Raw genomic sequence first — 22,500 nt, 5'->3', positions numbered from 1 at the left:
GGTTGTAGTAAAATATATTTCACCTCCACTGCATACTCTGGTGACAAGGAGCCAAAAATGCATTCGAAATGAGTCAACTCGGTAGTAATGCTTCAGTGCCGAATTGGGCTTCGACTTGCGTAAACTACAGCTTCGGGTCATTTGGCCAGAATGCCGGCAGCTTTATTGAAACCACTGCCACTGATGAAAGTGGTTGAGCTTCTGGGAAGAACACAGCTAGTTGCTTGTTCCCGGCGACTGGTTGCATGCTTGTAACTCCTTGTCCATTCATTTGGATCACATCGTGGTCACCAATTTAATGTGAAATAAAAAACATCTGAGACGTTTGGAATCCTTGTCGATTCTTCATCAAACTGCAATGGACAAAAGCTCCTAGGCCCTTGCCAGGAAACCCTGTTTAAACCAAAGCAAAAGCGTATTCACACATTATGAAACCAAAGTCAAAAAGACACTGCCACACTTTCCAAGGATGGACCACCGAGAGACCATGGACACCATCTCATCGCCATCCTCTCGCCTTTGTGCTGTGCCATACCATCCTGTATGAGAAGTGGTCTTGGTGGAACCAAGATCAGCATGTCTGAACCTGTGTGTCTCCTGCGTGGTGCAAATCTGGTATTTTGGTGACATTCGCAGGGTTTAGTTTGCTTGTATTATAAGTTTTATGTTCCCTTCTTTCCATATTTGTTTGTCTGTTGACCAACAGATCTGTAATTTATAGTGTCTTGTCTATCCTCACCCCTGTAATCTTTTTAATAAATATTTTAACTGTCTGGTTAAAATATTTCAATAAAACATCTGGCTACCCACCAGGCAGATGCCTGGCCCATCCCCATCTCCTTGAGATGCTGATCAACCTGCTGCAACGACGAGTCATGTGATTGGCCCGTTGGCCTCCTCCACTCATGAGGCTCCCTCACTGAAAGAATCTGGTGAGCAGGATGATTGTAAGGAAAATGAGGCACATGTCCATACTGCTTCAGCTGATGCTCATGGACTATTCAGGTCACAAATCTCACCTGAGTCTCTCTCAGCAACCGCTCATTGGACACAAAATCTGACCAGCGATAGCCAAAGACTCTCCAGAGACCTGGTACCAAATGAGTTAAGTCTCCATCTCAGATCCCTGGTCAGACTCCAAGTCTCACATCCATAGAGCAAGACTGGAATCACCAAGGACCGAATGACTCATACTTTCATCCTCCTGCATAAGTACTGACAGTGCCACACCCCATGATCCAGTGAATCCATGACTCCCCAGGCTCGACCCAGACGTCAACTGACCTCTGGCTCACAGCCAGCAGATACATGAATATCACTGCCAAGGTAAGTGAATCCCTCCGTGACATAAACATCCTCACCACAAACAGGCACAGACAAGACAGCAGCATCCAATATGTCATTGAAAGCCTGGATGTTAGTTTTGACCCAGCAAACCCATAATCCCAACAGCTTAGACTCCTCATTCAGTGCGACAAAGACTCCCACAAGGATATCCAGCATCTCCGCGAAGATGACGAAACCATCTACGAAATCAAGGTCAGATCTTGACATTCCCAAAAGATGCACCACAACTTGATCTGTCTGACATCCTCCCCAGAATCCAGTCCATACAAGTGCAGAAAAGTGTGGGGGCTGGTACACACCCTTGAGGAACTCCAGTAACAACTGGAAATAAGTCAGATGGAATCACAATACCTCACAGCACCCTCAGTACCAGAGTAGAGTTCAGAAATCAGATTGATCAGTTTTGGTGACACCCCACGAAGACCGACAATTCTCCAGAAGGCATCCCGATTCACTGAATTGAGCACTTTGTGGAGATTACCATAGGCTGCTCGCAACCCCTGCCAAAACTGTCATCTGCAATCAGTGAGGACCCAAAGAGCAAGGATAGGGTCAGTAATTGATCTCTTTGGTGTTTAGCCCCACTTCTCTGGGTGATGGTGCTCAAGCAGATGGTAGCGAACCCTATCAAGAATTATCTGAACAAAGACCTTGCCAGGCACTGAGAGCAGCATCACTTCTCGGTAGCTGTTGCAACCCTGGCATTCACCCTTCTCTTTCCAGAGAGGGACAACAAGGCTCCTCTTCCAATCAGTTGGGATGATGCCTGTGTTCCAGGCATAGCACAGAACTGCATGTAATGATGTGAGTACAGCATTTCCATTAGACTTGGGAAGTTCAGCATGGATGCCACAAATCCCAGGAGCTTTACTCCCTTTCAATTGGTTCACCACAGTCTGTTTCCACAAACGAAAGTGGTGCACAGTTGATTGGTGCATCAGCAATAGGGATAGTTACACCACGGATGTCCAAATCAATCGCTGGTGGGTCAGTCTGGTACAGCCGCTCAAAGTAACCGACCGAGTGGGCCTTCACATCAGACTCCTCTGTCAAGAGCCCATCACCTTACACTGTAACAGCAGTACACCGACACACGGGCTTGGAGGAATGCAAAACACAAATTGCTCTGTAAGCAGGACAAGAATCACTTGACCACAGCTGATGCTCTTCCCCTTTACAGAATCCTCGCACATAGACCTTATCTGCCCTCAGCACACATACAATTTTACGCCTCAACTTCCTGAACAGCTCAGCTCTGCCATTAAGACTGACCTGTGACTCTGGTCAAAAGGTATCCAGTGTCCCTTGGGAGACATAGTTCTTTTTTGCCTGACGGTGAGTTCCAATACATCTACCAGCAACATCAAGGATGGTAGTCTTGAAGGCACTCCACCAATCTTTAGGATTCCCCAAAACATGCAGACCCCCCAAAATACCCACTCAACCTGTTTGCAAACTCCTCAGCGACCCTCTCATCATTGAGCTTGCCAACATCCGGTCTAGGCTGTGATGGTACCTTTCTCACAGATTTAAGCTGCAACGAGCACATGGTCAATCTCCTTTGCCACACCACCAGCATTGTAACACCAAGTCCAGCGATTAACCCCTGGGCACTGAAACCATGAACCAGCCACCCTAAGATCATGACTTATTGCTAAGTCAAGGAACTTAGTGCGATTCTGCTTCACAATTCCAGACCCATTGTGGATCAACACATGTCTCATAATCATCCCTATCAGTGCCAGTCGATGCATTTAAATCCCCCAAGATGAAAAGAGCATCTCGCCTGGGTCACCGATCAACTACAGACTCGAGTGTGGGTGGCATAGAATGTTTCCTTAATAGTAAGATCACTCACCTCAGTCAGAGCATATCCAGAGACCAGGGCAGGGCAAAGAAGAATTTTGTCTCTCAAGGCACACTGGATACCATTGACCAGAGTCGCAGGGCAAGGCTGAATGGCAGAGCTGAGCTGTTCAGGCAGCTGAGGCGTAAAACTGTACGTGCACTGAGGGTGGACAAGGAGGCCTATGTGCGAGGAATCTGTGAGGGGGTAGAGCATCACCTGTGGACAGGTGATTCTCGTCCCGCTTACAGGGGAATTCGCGCATTACGTTCATCCAAGCCCATCCCTCGGAGCACTACAGTTCGAGCAGAGAGTGGTAGGCTCTTGACAGAGGAGTCTGAAGTGAAGGCCCGCTGGGCCGGTTACTTTGAGCGGTTGTACCAGGCTGATCCCCCAACTGTCGAGTTGGACGTCAAGGGTGTTACAATCCCTGTTGCTGACCCTCGAATCAACTGTGGTCCACCTACGCTTGTGGAAACACGGGCTGCGGTGAACTAGTTGAAACGGGGCAAAGCTCCAGGAATCTGTGGCATCCATGCCGAACTTCTCAAGGCTGGTGGAAATGCTGCACTCGTGTCGTTGCATGCAGTTTTGTGCTCTGCCTGGAACACAGGCATCATCCCAACTGACTGGAAGAGGGGCCTTGTTGTCCCTCTCTGGAAAGGGAAGGGTGATCGCCAAGACTGCAACAACTACCGAGGGGTGACGCTGCTCTCAGTGCCGGGCAAGGTCCTTGCTCGGATAATTCTCGATAGGGTTCGCCACCATCTGCTTGAGCACCAGCGTCCAGAGCAGTCAGGCTTTACACCAAAGAGGTCAACGATTGACCGTATCCTTGCACTTCGTGTCCTCACCGAACGCAGACGAGAGTTTCGGCAGGGGCTGCTTGCAGCCTATGTTGATCTCTGTAAAGCGTTCGATTCAGTGAATCGGGATGTCCTCTGGAGGATTCTTGGTCTTCGTGGGGTGCCACCAAAACTGATCGATCTGATGTCTGAACTCTACTCTGGTACTGAGAGTGCTGTGAAGTGTGGTGGCACCATCTCTGACTTATTTCCAGTTGTTACTGGAGCTCGTCAGGGATGTGTACTTGCCCCCACACTTTTCAGCACTTGTATGGACTGCATTCTAGGGAGGATGTCGGAGAGATCAAGTTGCGGTGCGTCATTTGGGAATGTCAAGATCTCGGACCTTGACTTTGCAGATGATGCAGTCATCTTTGCGGAGACTTTAGACATCCTCTTGGGGGTCCTCGAGGTGCTGAATGAGGAGTCGGAGCCGTTGGGATTACGGGTTTCTTGGGTCAAAACTAAGATCCAGACTTTCGGTGACATCTTGGATGCTGCTGTCCTGTCTGTGTCTGTTTGTGGTGAGGATGTTGAGGTCGTGGAGAGATTCACTTACCTTGGCAGTGATATTCATGTCTCTGCTGGCTGCGAGTCAGAGGTCAATAGACGTCTGGGTCGGGCCTGGGGAGTCATGGATTCACTGGATCATGGGGTGTGGCGCTGCCGGTACCTGTGCGGGAGGACGAACGTCCGAGTCTTCAGGTCCTTGGTACTTCCAGTCTTGCTCTATGGGTGTGAGACTTGGACTCTGACCAAGGATCTGAGACGGAGACTTAATTCCTTTGGTACCAGGTCTCTTCGGAGAATCCTTGGCTATCGATGGTCGGATTTTGTGTCCAACGAGCGGTTGCTGAGAGAGACTCGGATGAGATTTGTTACCTGCATAGTCCGTGAGCGTCAGTTGTGGCTGTATGGACATGTGGCTCGTTTTCCTGACTCTGATCCTGCTCACCAGATTCTCTCAGCGAGGGAGTCTCATGAGTGGAGGAGGCCAGTGGGTCGACCACGTGCCTCATGGTTGCAACAGGTTGACCATCATCTCAAGGAGATGGGGATGGGCCTGGCATCTGCCTGGGGGATGGCCAGACGGAGGCCCCTGGAGTACCGGCGGAAAGTGGACGCAGCGACGTGCTGTTCTGGCACATGCTCCCATACCTGACCTGATTAAAGTTAGAACTCGACAATGTCATCATCCTCATCATTGTCACACGGAGTGTTTGTGCAGCCAGAGCATCTGCAGGTTCCACAAGCTAGAGTGCACTCAATGTTGTGCTTCTTGCATGTGCATCTCATGGTGCAGTTGCACCTAATGACATGGAACATCTTTTCAGGAGCTGGAGCTATTGATGTCTGAAGTGGCACAAAACCCTCGTCACACTTCTGCCAACCCCAGTCTGTGGAAGAAGTTCATCTGCACATCCCTTCCATTCTTGGACTTGCAGATACACGCGCAGGCTGTGATACGTTGCTGCTTTTCATGCTGGTGGTAACGTCTGTGGTTGCACGTGAGAGGAGCTCCAAGCCACCTTTTCCCAGTACCGCTGATACCGGAGGGTGTCCAGGGTGTCAGTTGACTTTGCGTTGTAGATTATCATCAATGTTTTTTTCTCCTGCATCTGCCACATCACATACGGAAGCTGGATATGTATCAAAAACCTTGGCCTGCTCACTGAATGTGTTGTTTCCTTTGAACTTTTTGAGGGAACCTCCCTTTCCAATCCCATGAAGACGAGATGTCGTGTCGCACCCAAGAACTGCATGTAGAAACAGTATGTGCTTGCATATGTCTGTACCAATCATTTTCTTTGTAGCCTTGATGTTCCAGATGCGAGGCTTCTTCGTGTTCTTCTTTGGCTCGGGACAAAATAAGAGGTCATGCGATTCTAAGCTTGCATGGTAGCATAGGAGGACGAGGAGGTCTGTGTCATCACCAACTAACACAGTGTTGGTGACAGTAGCAGACTGCACGGCCTTCAGTACAATCAGGAGATCAGCATCCCCTGAGTCATGGTGTGTCTCACATTTCTTCTTCTGAAGCTCTTCACTCAACATAAAAATGAATCGCAGTTTATTCTGCCTATTGGCAAGAAACTGTTCCTTCTTCATTTGAGACGCATGTCAGCTGTAAATGTCACAACAGTGCCAGCATTCCCTTTAGACCATCTCTGGTGTGTCATGTCCTTCGTGTTGGTACTCTCATAACCATCAAACACGACTATGGCATCTCCGTACTTCTTCGTTACGTAACCAGTGTACTGGTGGCATATTTCTCTGTATGTAGATCCACAAGACCATGGAATGCGTTGAACAAGTGCCCCGCCATCCAAAACATACTGTTGCCCATCATTGGGGATATCAGCTGAGACATCGGATCCAAGAAGATCCCAGATGACATCAGCAAAGACTGGCTTGTGTGCTTCTCGGAGCTGAAGAGAGGAATCAAAGACGGCTGATGGATAGTTGCACAGTTCATATTTGAAGGCCGACTCCAGTTCTTCTGCTGTCTGTGCAACAGTGATCAATCTCTGGAAGAGGAGTTGTGGGTCAACCTGGACTTGCTCTCCATCAATCTTGACAGATGACTTCATGCCGATGGTGACAACTTGGTCTTTCCTCTTAAATGTGTACTCGGCAGGTGTTTTCCCATCCATAGATTTCAATAGTTTGGCTTCTACAGCATGTGCTGTATCTACGTTGACGGTGGGGTGTGCATGAACTCCAGTGGCAATGTTCCTCAGATGAAAACCACAAGGGACAAACCAGAGATGTCACTTTTTATAAATTTCAGGGTTATTGCACCTGCCAATAGTTGGCAACATAAGGTTTCCTCTCACAATATTACATTAACAAATAACCAGGGGTGTCACATAATTTATATGGTATAAAATTTAGCCGTGCAATGAAAAAACAAGTGTTGTCAAAGCTGAACAAGTAGAAACCCAGAGTTGTCAGTACTTTACTCCTGGTTATCTCCCTTTCATTCATGTTAACTGCTCCACCATAATATTCAGAGTTGAGAAACTAAAAAATGAAAGGTTGTAAAACTTTCACAGCATAAACTCTGAGCACGACAATGGCCTATTTGGTTATATCATGGGCTCCGTAGTTGGTGCATATCGTGGTTCAAGCCTGGTCAAACCTTTATTGTGACTTTTATGGGACCCACACCGTGGCTTCATGGTTAGCGTGTCTGAGTACCCATCCTCATTCGATGTACCCACCGCCCAATCAACCTGCTTAGGTATATGAGGGAGTCACATGAGGTGACTTCGGCGATCGCGGGGATGGTTTATCCTTGTATTGGTTTCCTCCCGGTTTTCCATCATATTAAGTAGTACAGAGTAAGAAATGGAGAATCCGTCGTCATTGAAGCGAAATACCCTTGAGTAAGGCGTTGAACATCAATCAAACAAAAAAACAATGACCGTTTAATGTTGAAAAAAAATAATCTGTGATCACCAAAGTCATGTAATGTATGCTAATAACCAACAAGCATGAATTTGCTACACATCCTGGGTTAAAATTGCATGGCAATTATTAAACAAGGGAATAACCAGTGATGTCAGTTTGCAACATTGATTCGTTCTTTGCTCTTAAATTAAATAACACAGAAGCTTGGCAAATGCTACATGCTTAATTTGATCGGCCAATGATCACTCTTCCTTTTACTGGAAAAGAAATCTATATAACAGTTATTGAACAGTCCACCAAAGTCTTGAAGCTTTGTTTTTCAGTTTCTTCAAAATTGACTTATCCTGACATCTCTGGTTTTCCCCTTATGGTCTTCAGATGTGGATCACTACTGAACGGATTCTGTTCCTGTAAATACTGAAGAGCTGATAGTGTGTCCATCCAGTCACGAGATTGTCTTGCCTTGGTCATGTCCTTCTTCTGCTCTCCAGTGTTGTTGTTCACACCTGTGAGCTCCTGCATTGCCTGGTTTATTTCTGCACAGGCAGGCATGGATAGTAGCCATACCAGCCGTTGTTGCTCTGTCATTCCTCACCCTTATGTGAGCCCCCCCCCCCCCCCCCGCTGGTCTTCAAACTTCTCATCAGAACTTGTTCAATGATCAGGTCAGATGAAAGACCTGCCCAGAGGCAATCACTTCATCAAACCACATGGAACCCCTCATCAAAACGTTGGACATTGGGATGTTGAGTTTTGAGGTTGGACATCTGCTGCAGATACACCCTCGCAGATTTGGCATACAGGTTGTGGCCCGAGGCTGCCAAGTAAGGCAGCATTTCCTGGATGGCCTGTAGATGTAGTGCCCAGTTCCCAGTGCGCTCTGCCCGGATGTATTTGCGTAGAATGTCCAGCATGTCCATATACTGAACCCAGAGCAGTGAAGTTCTCGAAGATATCTTTGCAGACTCGGCATGCTTCTGAAAGTGGTCCTTGGTTCGTTTCAAGACGTCAGACTTGCATACTTCTTCCACAGACTAGGGTTGGCAGAAGTGTGATGAGGGTTTTGTGCCACTTCAGACATCAATAGCTCCAGCTCCTGAAAAGATGTTGTGTGTCATTAGGTGCAACTGCCAGGCTGAATGTAGATGCATATGCATGAGATGCATATGCAAGAAGCACAACATTGAGTGCACTCCAACTTGTGGAAACTGCAGGGGCTCTGGCTGCACAAACACTCCATGTGACAATGATGAGGATGATGATGACATTGTCGAATTCTAACTTTAATACGCTTGATTTTCTCAACATGTATAGTAAGTTTATAATGGATGTAGTTTCTGAGTTTAATGCGAATTTTCATTTTCATTTCAAAACCTTCGTCAGGCAGATGTGATTGCCCCGAGTGGAATTGTGAATTTTGTCATGTTTCAATGATTTACATAATTATATTGTATTGCCATAGACTTGATTTCATTTTGTGTCTTCAGCATTTCTTTTTTTTGGGGGTCCAGGAGCCAAAATCAGTATCAGGTAAAAAAAAAAATTCCGGACAAAAAAAAATCGATAATTTTTTTATTTTACCCTCAATACATTTCACTTTTTTATAATTATTCTTGTATATCAATATACTGACCATAACTAGAAACAATTAGAATGCAGAAAAACATATAATTACATATTAAAATATCAATCTTTACAATTTTCTCATTTTCCCCGAAGTCGGGTGGCGGCCATATTGGATTTCCATGATTTCAGGACTTTCCCCCCGGAGGATACCTTAGGACTTTTTTTCTGTCACTGAGGACATATCCAGGAATCAAAATCTGTTGAGTTTGCTTTTGTTGCAATTTGTGGGAGGTTGACCAAATATTTCTGCTAAAATGCCTGTACTATTGGGTATGGTTAACATCAGAGTGATCAGACCAGCAGTAGATGTAACCACCCACCATGATCTCACCACTATGCAGTATCCGAACCTCAGAGTACTGCAATGCCGATGTCCAAACGCCGCAGCTCAGGTGATAGCTGAGACAGGTGATCATCCTCTCTTAGGGATAGGACATTTCAGGCACCCACCCAAAGGGACTGCCTCAGGCTAACCTGAGATTACCACCATCTGGTGGATGACACCTCAGCACTACCCCTCCACACACCACCGCAATTTGACCCAGGAAGGTTACTCTGTGCTTTTCCTACTATCATCAAAGAACGGGGGTGCCGAAGGCTTTGCTCCAATCCCATCATCCGGTGAGTTGTCCTGTGAAGGGCAGCTGCAGAGGAGGTACTCCCATGGCTTTTTCAGTTTTCTTTGCATTTTTATATGTTTTGCAGAATTAAGTGTTTTACAGTGGCCGGAGTGCAAATCCTGCCACAAACGTCCTAGAAAGAGGTACACAACTGCTTGAGGACATCTGCAGACAGAGTGGGGCACAGATATGGATGGCCGTTGGCTCACAAGGAGCTCCTCTGGCCTTTGACAGGTTTCGTTTTAAATCCCTCTGGGTGTCCATATCCATATACTATCCTCACCAGTAAGCCTGGTGGGGGAGACGGTTTAATCACTGACAACCCGACCATGAAACAGGTTAGTACAGGTTTCCATGATACCTCGAGCAAGTCACAGATCTGATCTGGCCTGACTTGACAATAGGACGGCCCAGAAGAGGACCCTGCCCAAGAAGATGAGGAGAAGCGATCATTGGAAGGGTTTTGTGAGGAGACAGACATTCATCGTGGTTTTCTCTGAGGAAGTTTGGAATTGACCCAAACTGGGGATCACCCTGTTTTGGGAGAGAGGTAGGAGCCACCTCACTTGGAGGAAGAATGGCCTCAGAGATAGAGGAGAGACAGGAGAACTCGATATGCACAGAGTGAAAAGAAGATGGAAGGCAAACCAGGAGACCTCATCTGGAAAGGACAAAAAGGACCACAAGGGCTGTTTAAGGGGATGGTTGGAGCTGGTGCTCCTCACGGCTGGTTCACTTCATCGTGTTCTGTTTGAGCTTTCTTCATTTTTGGACTCGCTTTGCCACCCTGCACATCATAGAGAAAGGGGAGTCCCACATGCATTCTTATCTTGTAAAATTGTGTTCTGTGGTACAGAGAGTGGGTTATGTTTCACGCTTTATTTACACACACACACACACACACACACACACACACACACACACACACACACACACACACACACACACACACACACACACACACACACACACACACACACACACACACACACTTAAAGGCCATTTTCCCCGCTAAAGCAGGGGTTAGCCTTGCGGGCCCCATGACAATCTTCTCCACTTTACCCTATTTTCTGCATCTCCCCTTCTTAATCCCCTTGCCCACATTTCCTCTTCCACCACCTTTAGCCAAGTTTTTCTCAGTCTTCCCCTTTCCTCGACTTCTGACTACACTCATTTCCAACACTCCTCTCACCCAGTCACTTTCATCCTTCCTCAACACATGACCCAACCATCTCAACCTGTTTCTCTTCACAACCTCCATCACAGACTCTATTCCCATCATCTTCTGCAGGTCATCATTTGTCTTCCTCTCTCTCAACGATACTCCACACATCCACCGAACCATTCGCATTTCCACCCTTTCCAGCCTTTGTTGCTGCTCCATGTTCAATACCCATGTCTCACTCCCATAAATCATCGTACTCCTCACACATGTAGCATACACCTTTCCCTTCAGCTTCAACGACACTCCCCTCTTTGTCAGCACGCCACTCAGTTCCCAAATCTTCTTCCATGCACATCTCACTCCAGCAACCGTCGAAGAGTCTGATCCACCTTCTCCATTCAGCATGTCTCCGAGACAGCAAAATGTTTTCACACCTTCCAGCTTCACACCATCTCCGAGATCCAACTCAACAAGTCCTTTATCTGCAGCTCCCTCGATGCACACCTTACACTTGAATGTAGCTGCCACACTGGTTAATGACCCTGTCACCCCACTACATTTTCGATGAACCCATTCAGCACACATTGTACACTGAATGGAGTTCACTCCGACACCCTTCCTGCACACAGCACACGGCCACTTCCCAGTCCTTTCCACCTCACCACATGCTTTACCACTTGCCATCAACTTCGTCTTTCCGATATTCACCTTCAAACCTTTTGCCTCCATACATTCCTTCCACTTGTTCATTTTCTCCTTCAGTCCATCTATACTCTCTGCAATCAACACCAGATCATCTGCATACAGCAGCTCCCACGGTAAACCCTCCTTTACCCTCCGAGCCAGCACGTCCATCACAACTACAAATAGAAGTGGACTTAGTACCGACCCCTGGTGCACTCCTACCCTCACCTCAAACTCACCACTGTTCCCGTCCTTCGTCCTTACAGCTGTGCATGCTCTCTCGTACATGGCCATCACTACTCTGATCAACCATTCCTCCACTCCTAACTTCCTCAATGACCATGTTATAACTTCACGTGGAACCCTATCAAATGCTTTCTCCAGATCAACAAACCCAAAAAACAAATTCTTCCTCTTCTCCATGTACTTCTCCTGTAACTGCCTTACAATAAAAATGGCATCTGTCGTTCCTCTTCCTGGCATAAATCCAAACTGCATTTCGTCAATCTTTACCTTCTTCCTTATCCTCTTCTCCAGCACCCTTTCCAATGCCTTCATTCCATGCTCCAATAACTTTATTGCTCTATAGGAGCCACAGTCCAGAGGGTCGCCTTTCCCCTTGTACAGAGGGACGAGGGTACTCAGTTCCCAATCCACTGGAACGCGGCCTTCTTTCACCACCAGATTACAGATCTCTGTCATTCTCTTCACACCCCAACTTCCCGCTGCCTTCAACATATCTCCCACAACTCCCGTCGGCCCTCCTGCTTTTCTACTCTTCATTGCTCTTAAAGCTTCCTCAACTTCCTTCTCAGTTATCTTCTCTGCTGGTCCTAAAACTGGGTTACTCTCAATGTTGCTCTCCCATTAATTTTCTACATTCAACAGCCTTTCCATATATCTCTTCCATCTTCCTGTAATTCCATCTGAGTCTGCAACAATTTGTCCCACTTCATCCTTCAAGCAACTCACCCCCGTCACATCAAATCTCTCCTTGCTATCTGCTTTGCAATCCTGAATACCGCTCTCTTACCATCCTCCGAATCCAAGCGTTCTCTGAACATTTTTGAACATCTGAAAAAGGCCTCCTGCGCCTTTGCAACCTCTTTCTTTGCAGCCTTCTTGGCTTCCTTATAACTTTCATGTGCTGCCTCTTCTTCCACCGTATCCTTTGCCTTTTGCCATTCCTTGAACTTCTTCCTCTTCTCTTCAATCGTCTTTCCAACTTCATCACCCCACCACCATGTTTCCTAGTGCCTCGCTGGTCCTTTTGTCCATCCACATACCTCACCAACGGCTCCCAATAGACTATCTTTCATTGACATCCAACCACTTTCAAGCTCAACCACATCATCTTCAACCATACTCAGCCTCTCTCTTAATGCTTCCTTCACTGTCACCTCTTTCAACCTCCACACCTTCATCCTCGGTTGGTACTTCACCCGCTGAATTCTCCGCGCACCTTTCACCCTTATATCGCAGACAACCAGGTGGTGCTGCGAAACAGTCTCCTCCCCTGGGATCACCTTTGTGTCCCGGAGGTTTCCCCTATCTCGCTGACGCACCATCAGGTAGTCAATGGTTGTCGTCGACCCACCTGACGTGTATGTAATAAGCTTATTATCCACTTTCTGGAATTGAGTATTACAAATCAACAAATCAGCTCCATCAGCAAACTCCAAGATCCTTTCACCTTCTCCATTTCTCACACCATATCCATAACCCCCATGGACTCCCTCAAAACCGTCTGGACTCCTTCCCACATGTCCATTCAAGTCTCCTCCAACCACAACAACTTCCTCATCTTTCACATTTTCCATCAACTTCTCCATCGCACACCAGAACATGTTCATCTCTTCATCGCTTCGACCGACCTGCGGGGCATATCCCGAGATGACGTTCACCAAGTGCTTTCCGATCACGATTCTCACCATTATCAACCTTTCACTCACTCTAGTCACACTCACTACACTGTCTACAAACTCCTCAGAAAACATGACACCAACACCATGCACGCCTTCCGGGCACCCTTGCCACATAAACTTGTACTTCTGCCCCTGCCTACCCTTCACCATTCTCACACCACTTCCCTTCCACCGTGTCTCCTGCACACAACATATGTCCACTCTTCTTCTGACCAATGTTTCAACCACTTCTCCAGATCTTCCTGTCATTGTCCCTACATTCCATGTACCAAACCTCAGAAACCGATCTCCACGTGGGGCATCAGACGATTGGTCATCATAAATGGAAAAATTTCCTCCCTTCCTTCGATCGGGTTCCGCACCTTGAGTTTTAACGAGAGGGGGTGAGGACCCCCACGGGGTACTTCGGGCTGTACCCTGCCCATCAGTTGTACTCATCATGGTTTCCTTTTGAGGCAATGTTTTTATGGCCGGATGCCCTTCCTGACGCCAACCCTTTTAGTCGCCTTTTACGACACGCAGGGATACGGTGTACCGATTCTGACCGGGGTACACACCGGGGTGTAGTCACACTCATGGTGTATACGTTTGTACCCCGGTGTATACATTTGCACATATCCATTCCCCTCTTTGTGTCTTTTGATTTGCTTGGCTAATACCATTTATGATAGCGTCTTGTCTACCTTCTTCGCTGTACTTTACAAAATAAAAATAAACCCTTTAAAAGGTAAGAAAGTGTGTTTGAGCCATCTGCTTCCAGTGTGCATGTGCCGTCAATTTTGGCTCCTTTGAATGATCCTTGGGGAATGGTAACCGTAAGTAAAAAAAATAACTGAACGCAGTGCAATAAGAGACCATTTGGCAATTTCCCGGGATGAAAAGTCCTGGCGCTGGGGCATACCATGTTAACAGGCACTCAGACATGACAGTATCAACTTAGAATTTCATAATCCAATACTCTCTCAAGTTGACATATTCATGAACAACCTTGCAAATATTTTCAGCTTCAAAATCAAATAAAACCAAAAAGGTTTTAAGCTCAATCAAACTTGCCTAATAATGTTGACTTTATGATAGATAAACTTAATTTTTAAAACTAGGTAAGAATAAGACCAGAACCCCAATCCAGGTAAATGTCCAGCTTCACCATAACACAATACTTCAAAAAGGAGAATTGAGAATGGTGAAGAATATGTTGAAGTTTCATCATTGGAAGCAAAAAATAAAAAGTGTAAAAATATATTTTTTAAGTGTTCATGTGCGAAGGAAACCTTCAATTCTTTTGAAACCCTGTAGAGATGTGTAAGGGTGTGATGTCCAAACTCACCAAGGCATCGAGACCCAAACACACGGTAGCCCTGAGAGCAGCGGCAGATGTAGCTGCCCAATGTGTTTACACATTCCCACGGGGCAACACAATTGTGACTTCCTGTTGCACATTCGTCGACATCTGGAGAACAACAAGAAAATGAACAACAATCTCAATGTTAATATTATGACTGCTGTCCTTACATGACTGAATGTCCTCCCTCCCCTATTCCACCCACCTCCCATTACCTGAATTTTCTTTCCTCCACATTTCCTTTTCTAGTTTTTTCATCCATTCTATAACTAGTAAAAGGGTCCAAACTACAACTTCATAAACTTCATTTAAACATATGGAGTTAACAAATGAACTCAGTGTAAATTTGGAGATGGTTTGGTCATTCTCGAGGAACGGTCGACACGACAGTGACTGACAGAGATGAATTTGGTCTGATGAATAATTAGCACGGTTCACAGTAGATGGAGGATCTGTAAGATAAGATATAAACCATGAAAGATCAGATCAAATGATACAAAAATGGGATTGAAGACGATCAAGTAAATATATTATGGTGAACTGTATCAAAAGTAGCTGATAGATCAAAGTAAAGTAAATATACAAGTGCAACTAGCTAATCTCTGATCAAGATTCATTGTTTACGGTGCCTATAGAAAGTCTATACCCCTTTTCAAATTTTTCACCTTTTGTTACCTTATAGCCTGTAACTAAATTGCATGAAATCAGACTTTTTCCATCTTTATTTACCCATCATAACCCACAACTTCGAAGTGAAGATTTTGTGGACAAGTTTTGTGTGTGACAAGGACAAACTGATTCGATTTTTGTGAAGATCCGGATCCAGATACAGATCTGATAATTAACCTCCGCCATCAAAGATTGGAGGTTACTGTTTTCACCCCTTTCTGTTTGTTTGTTTGTTTGTGAACAGTATTATGGAAAAACTCCTCGACGGATTTCGACGAAACTTGGTGGGGGCATTAGGTATGGTCCAAGGATAATGCCATTAGATTTTGGACTTGGTCCAAAATCCAATATGGCCGCTATGGCGGCCATTTTGAAAAATATTTGAATGTTTTTTTTTGCATTTCTACATGTTTTAAGTGATTTCCAATAAAAAAAAACATGCCAAAATTATAATTGCGGCTGATTTTGGAACTTCAGGTGGATATACCCACGTAAAATCAATTTCTGTCTCAAGGAATTGATAAGACGTCTGTCTTATCTGTCTTATCAATTCTGTCTGTCTAGTTATGATGAATGAATTGAGTATGTAAAAGTTAAAAGTAAAAGGGAAATTTGCAAACTATAACTCTGTGAGCACTGTTGACATCAAATTGAATGAAAAGGCTATCAGGTTCACTTGAGTGACCTAGCAGTATTGGCGGTGGAGGTTTTGCACTCTACCGAGAGCTCCCCCTCTAGTTTCTTAAGTGATTACTCACCATTGAGAGATAGGGCTCAACCGATACATAGCATATTTCATTACCTCCACCACCAAAGTGGAAGGAGCAGTGCCGGATTTAGGCATAAGCTAAACAAGCTACAGCTTAGGGCCTCAAAAAATGTGAGAAGACGTGTAAAAATGTGTGAATGAGGCCTAAAGAACATTTTCATTTTTAGTTGATTTAGAAGCTTCAGGAGGCATAGCTACATGGAGCAGTAGAAACTTTGATGAAAGAGTATCCAAACGATGTTGATATTAACCTTCCGGGTGAACTGAGGCACTTCCATGCTTATGTCAAGCAGAAATATCCAGGAAAAGAACAAATTTGCCACAAAGATCTGTATCAAATCATCTTCCAAGACAAGATTCAATTAGTTTTCCCTAATGTGGAAGCAATATTACGACTATGCTTATGTCTGATGGTAACAAATTGTTCAGGAGAAAGGTCATTTCCATAGCTAAAGAAAATCAAAAATGAACTGAGAGCAACCATGTCTCAAGAAAAAGTCTGCACTTAGCATCATGTGCATAGAAAGTGATAAGCTGCGTAGCATATCATTTGAGGACACAATTCATGATTTTGTTTTTGGGAAATGGTCATAGTTCATGAACTGATCATCATTTGCGTTGCAGGGTCAAAATATTCAATTTTTCAGTTTTCTCTGTGTTGATAGACATCACCAAGCTACATGCACTTGTGTGAAAAAAAATAGCAAAAACCACTAATTAACGGCGAATATAGTATTTTTAATTATGAACTTTAATGGATAATGCATTACAAGGAAAACACATTTTCGCATTTATCTCGAATTCACCCTTTCTGAGTAAATTGGATGTGGATCAGTTATCCTTTGGCCGTTTTGGACAATTCAAGTTCCAAATTAATCCTGAGAATCTGCGAGATACATAACTATGTAAAGATATTTACAAGATCTCGATTAGGAGTTTGTACATATTGGTCAGGGTTTGCTGAATAATAACGAGTTGAATAATCAATTTTTCCTCATACAACAGCAAGTCCCAAGTGTTACTCAACTAAAAAATAACAAAATAGATTAGATTAAAGCTTATTGATTGAAATAAATTCAGTTTATTCCAAATTTGACTCACCACATCCGCTGCCTCCACCTGTTTACTCCACCCCTGACTTGTATCACTTATTTGCCTGTTACACAAAAACTATTGCATATTTTTTATTTGTTTTTTCCACATTAAACTAGACAAAATTACCTTTCTTCTCATACTAAGATATCTAGATATCTGTGGTTTTCTGGTCTGTTGTCAAAGTGGAAAGTGGATGTTTTGAAAAAGATGTAACAACTCTGCCTTTTTAGGGTGACCAGTTCATGAACTATGACCAAATCAAGAAAGAAAATGTTTTAAGTTATATCTGACATCATTTTTCTGATTTTGCAAACAAGTTCATTTTTTCTCATGTTAATAAAAGTGATCCTGATTACTTATTTTGTCAGCGGTTTGTATATATATATATATATATATATATATATATATATATATATATATATATATATATATATATATATATATATATATATATATATATATATATATATATATATATATATATATATATATATATATATATATTGATGCATGTTTAAATTATTTTTAAAATTACATTTAAATATTGTTTCCATGGTATACTATATTATAATCAATGATAGAGACCAAGCCAACCAAATGATAAATATGTAATCAGTAAATGCATTCATTGGAAAATAATTTCTATTTTTCACTTTAAATGCCTTGCCATTAAATAATTAAAAGGCAGAAATGTTTTCAATTTTTGTGAGACCTTCTGGTGTAATTTTTTAACAAGGGTCTCCAAGCTTTATGCTGAGGGCCTCGCCGAGTTTAAATCCAGCGCTGGGAAGGAGGTTATGTTTACACCCCTTTCCGTCTGTTTGTTTGTTTGTTCATTTGCTTGTTTGTCTGTGTACAGGATAGCTCAAAACGTTATGGACGGATTCGGATAAAACTTGGTGGACAGGTTCGGTGTGTGACCATGATGAATTGATTCGATTTTGCTGAAGATCTGAATCTGGATCCAACTAATATAATTTTTGAAGTGATTCTTCACCATTGAGAGATAGGGCTCAAAAATGATATATAGCATGATATTTCAAAAATGTATTGTGCCCTAAATGTTCTCGTGGATCAGGCATTATGGGGCAGAGGTATGCGCTCTACCGAGTGCCCTTCGAGTTATTAATGTGTATTCACTAGATTGTACTGCTCTTTGGTGTCGATAGATCCTTGCGGATGTGAAAGTTTTATTAAAACTGAAATTATGAATGGTGAAACCAGGTATGCTCATCACGTAATTGTGACAACACGATGCAGTTTGACAAAGTTGTACTCTACGCACCCATGCAGGCTCTGTTGTGAAAGACACTGCCCATCGGGCAGTCCAACTGTGCCAAATGGGGTGGTGGAGGCTCCGGCAGTTGAGATGGAGGCATGGGATGTGCTTCTTGGTCAGGAATGCTAGTGGAGACGACGGCAGAGTAGACCAGGCACAAGTATCCGCCGAAGTGATTAATACACTTCAAGCGTCCCTTGCACGGTTCAGCGATGGTCTCGCATTCATTAATATCTTGTGCACATGAAAAAGGGGAGAAATGGGTCGAAAGAGGAATGGTGATGGGATCATCTTGTTATACAACAATCAAGAGAGAAGGAAAGAGAGAGAGAGAGAGGACGCAGAGAGAGAGAGAGAGAGGACGCAGACAGAGAGAGAGAGAGAGAGAGAGAGAGAGAGAGAGAGAGAGAGAGAGAGAGAGAGAGACAGAGAGAGAGAGAGAGAGAGAGAGAGAGAGAGAGAGAGAGAGAGAGAGAGAGAGAGAGAGAGAGAGAGAGAGAGAGAGAGAGAGAGAGAGAGAGAGAGAGAGAGAGAGAGAGAGAGAGAGAGAGAGAGAGAGAGAGAGAGAGAGAGAGAGAGAGAGAGAGAGAGAGAGAGAGAGAGAGAGAGAGAGAGAGAGAGAGAGAGAGAGAGAGAGAGAGAGAGAGAGAGAGAGAGAGAGAGAGAGAGAGAGAGAGAGAGAGAGAGAGAGAGAGAGAGAGAGAGAGAGAGAGAGAGAGAGAGAGAGAGAGAGAGAGAGAGAGAGAGAGAGAGAGAGAGAGAGAGAGAGAGGACGCAGAGAGAGAGAGAGAGAGAGAGAGAGAGAGAGAGAGAGAGAGAGAGGACGCAGACAGAGAGAGAGAGAGAGAGAGAGAGAGAGAGAGAGAGAGAGAGAGAGAGAGAGAGAGAGAGAGAGAGAGAGAGAGAGAGAGAGAGAGAGAGAGAGAGAGAGAGAGAGAGAGAGAGAGAGAGAGAGAGAGAGAGAGAGAGAGAGAGAGAGAGAGAGAGAGAGAGAGAGAGAGAGAGAGAGAGAGAGAGAGAGAGAGAGAGAGAGAGAGAGAGAGAGAGAGAGAGAGAGAGAGAGAGAGAGAGAGAGAGAGAGAGAGAGAGAGAGAGAGAGAGAGAGAGAGAGAGAGAGAGAGAGAGAGAGAGAGAGAGAGAGAGAGAGAGAGAGAGAGAGAGAGAGAGAGAGAGAGAGAGAGAGAGAGAGAGAGAGAGAGAGAGAGAGAGAGAGAGAGAGAGAGAGAGAGAGAGAGAGAGAGAGAGAGAGAGAGAGAGAGAGAGAGAGAGAGAGAGAGAGAGAGAGAGAGAGAGAGAGAGAGAGAGAGAGAGAGAGAGAGAGAGAGAGAGAGAGGACGCAGACAGAGAGAGAGAGAGAGAGAGAGAGAGAGAGAGAGGATGCAGACAGAGAGAGAGAGAGAGAGAGAGAGAGAGAGAGAGAGAGAGAGAGAGAGAGAGAGAGAGAGAGAGAGAGAGAGAGAGAGAGAGAGAGAGAGAGAGAGAGAGAGAGAGAGAGAGAGAGAGAGAGAGAGAGAGAGAGAGAGAGAGAGAGAGAGAGAGAGAGAGAGAGAGAGAGAGAGAGAGAGAGAGAGAGAGAGAGAGAGAGAGAGAGAGAGAGAGAGAGAGAGAGAGAGAGAGAGAGAGAGAGAGAGAGAGAGAGAGAGAGAGAGAGAGAGAGAGAGAGAGAGAAGACGCAGACAGAGAGAGAGAGAGAGAGAGAGAGAGAGAGAGAGGATGCAGACAGAGAGAGAGAGAGAGAGAGAGAGAGAGAGAGAGAGAGAGAGAGAGAGAGAGAGAGAGAGAGAGAGAGAGAGAGAGAGAGAGAGAGAGAGAGAGAGAGAGAGAGAGAGAGAGAGAGAGAGAGAGAGAGAGAGAGAGAGAGAGAGAGAGAGAGAGAGAGAGAGAGAGAGAGAGAGAGAGAGAGAGAGAGAGAGAGAGAGAGAGAGAGAGAGAGAGAGAGAGAGAGAGAGAGAGAGAGAGAGAGAGAGAGAGAGAGAGAGAGAGAGAGAGAGAGAGAGAGAGAGAGAGAGAGAGAGAGAGAGAGAGAGAGAGAGAGAGAGAGAGAGAGAGAGAGAGAGAGAGAGAGAGAGAGAGAGAGAGAGAGAGAGAGAGAGAGAGAGAGAGAGAGAGAGAGAGAGAGAGAGAGAGAGAGAGAGAGAGAGAGAGAGAGAGAGAGAGAGAGAGAGAGAGAGAGAGAGAGAGAGAGAGAGAGAGAGAGAGAGAGAGAGAGAGAGAGAGAGAGAGAGAGAGAGAGAGAGAGAGAGAGAGAGAGAGAGAGAGAGAGAGAGAGAGAGAGAGAGAGAGAGAGAGAGAGAGAGAGAGAGAGAGAGAGAGAGAGAGAGAGAGAGAGAGAGAGAGAGAGAGAGAGAGAGAGAGAGAGAGAGAGAGAGAGAGAGAGAGAGAGAGAGAGAGAGAGAGAGAGAGAGAGAGAGAGAGAGAGAGAGAGAGAGAGAGAGAGAGAGAGAGAGAGAGAGAGAGAGAGAGAGAGAGAGAGAGAGAGAGAGAGAGAGAGAGAGAGAGAGAGAGAGAGAGAGAGAGAGAGAGAGAGAGAGAGAGAGAGAGAGAGAGAGAGAGAGAGAGAGAGAGAGAGAGAGAGAGAGAGAGAGAGAGAGAGAGAGAGAGAGAGAGAGAGAGAGAGAGAGAGAGAGAGAGAGAGAGAGAGAGAGAGAGAGAGAGAGAGAGAGAGAGAGAGAGAGAGAGAGAGAGAGAGAGAGAGAGAGAGAGAGAGAGAGAGAGAGAGAGAGAGAGAGAGGACGCAGACAGAGAGAGAGAGAGAGAGAGAGAGAGAGAGAGAGAGAGAGAGAGAGAGAGAGAGAGAGAGAGAGAGAGAGAGAGAGAGAGAGAGAGAGAGAGAGAGAGAGAGAGAGAGAGAGAGAGAGAGAGAGAGAGAGAGAGAGAGAGAGAGAGAGAGAGAGAGAGAGAGAGAGAGAGAGAGAGAGAGAGAGAGAGAGAGAGAGAGAGAGAGAGAGAGAGAGAGAGAGAGAGAGAGAGAGAGAGAGAGAGAGAGAGAGAGAGAGAGAGAGAGAGAGAGAGAGAGAGAGAGAGAGAGAGAGAGAGAGAGAGAGAGAGAGAGAGAGAGAGAGAGAGAGAGAGAGAGAGAGAGAGAGAGAGAGAGAGAGAGAGAGAGAGAGAGAGAGAGAGAGAGAGAGAGAGAGAGAGAGAGAGAGAGAGAGAGAGAGAGAGAGAGAGAGAGAGAGAGAGAGAGAGAGAGAGAGAGAGAGAGAGAGAGAGAGAGAGAGAGAGAGAGAGAGAGAGAGAGAGAGAGAGAGAGAGAGAGAGAGAGAGAGAGAGAGAGAGAGAGAGAGAGAGAGAGAGAGAGAGAGAGAGAGAGAGAGAGAGAGAGAGAGAGAGAGAGAGAGAGAGAGAGAGAGAGAGAGAGAGAGAGAGAGAGAGAGAGAGAGAGAGAGAGAGAGAGAGAGAGAGAGAGAGAGAGAGAGAGAGAGAGAGAGAGAGAGAGAGAGAGAGAGAGAGAGAGAGAGAGAGAGAGAGAGAGAGAGAGAGAGAGAGAGAGAGAGAGGACGCAGACAGAGAGAGAGAGAGAGAGAGAGAGAGAGAGAGAGAGAGAGAGAGAGAGAGAGAGAGAGAGAGAGAGAGAGAGAGAGAGAGAGAGAGAGAGAGAGAGAGAGAGAGAGAGAGAGAGAGAGAGAGAGAGAGAGAGAGAGAGAGAGAGAGAGAGAGAGAGAGAGAGAGAGAGAGAGAGAGAGAGAGAGAGAGAGAGAGAGAGAGAGAGAGAGAGAGAGAGAGAGAGAGAGAGAGAGAGAGAGAGAGAGAGAGAGAGAGAGAGAGAGAGAGAGAGAGAGAGAGAGAGAGAGAGAGAGAGAGAGAGAGAGAGAGAGAGAGAGAGAGAGAGAGAGAGAGAGAGAGAGAGAGAGAGAGAGAGAGAGAGAGAGAGAGA

The 22,500-nt window shown here is 45.3% G+C and overlaps 1 protein-coding gene across 5 annotated transcripts in view; it reads right to left on the bottom strand.

The window, feature by feature from the left end:
• The window catches only part of LOC147020884 (fibulin-5-like), a 148,880-nt gene that overhangs the window by 91,936 nt on the left and 34,444 nt on the right, over window positions 1-22,500 (bottom strand). For all 5 annotated transcript variants that reach the window (XM_085896619.1, XM_085896618.1, XM_085896616.1 and 2 more), the window contains 2 exons: window positions 18,633-18,860; window positions 14,800-14,922 (listed from right to left, as the gene is read on the bottom strand). In XM_085896619.1, coding sequence (XP_085752745.1) covers window positions 14,800-14,922; window positions 18,633-18,860 — 351 coding nt within the window. The remainder of the gene's footprint in view (window positions 1-14,799; window positions 14,923-18,632; window positions 18,861-22,500) is intronic.

The sequence above is a fragment of the Eptatretus burgeri genome, chromosome 9, assembly GCF_056783735.1.
Source record: "Eptatretus burgeri isolate ZD-2024b chromosome 9, Ebu_testis_v1, whole genome shotgun sequence".
Classification (NCBI taxonomy): domain Eukaryota; kingdom Metazoa; phylum Chordata; class Myxini; order Myxiniformes; family Myxinidae; genus Eptatretus; species Eptatretus burgeri.
The sequence above is the reverse complement of the archived record's forward strand: the minus strand, read 5'-3'. Positions and strand labels throughout refer to the sequence as shown.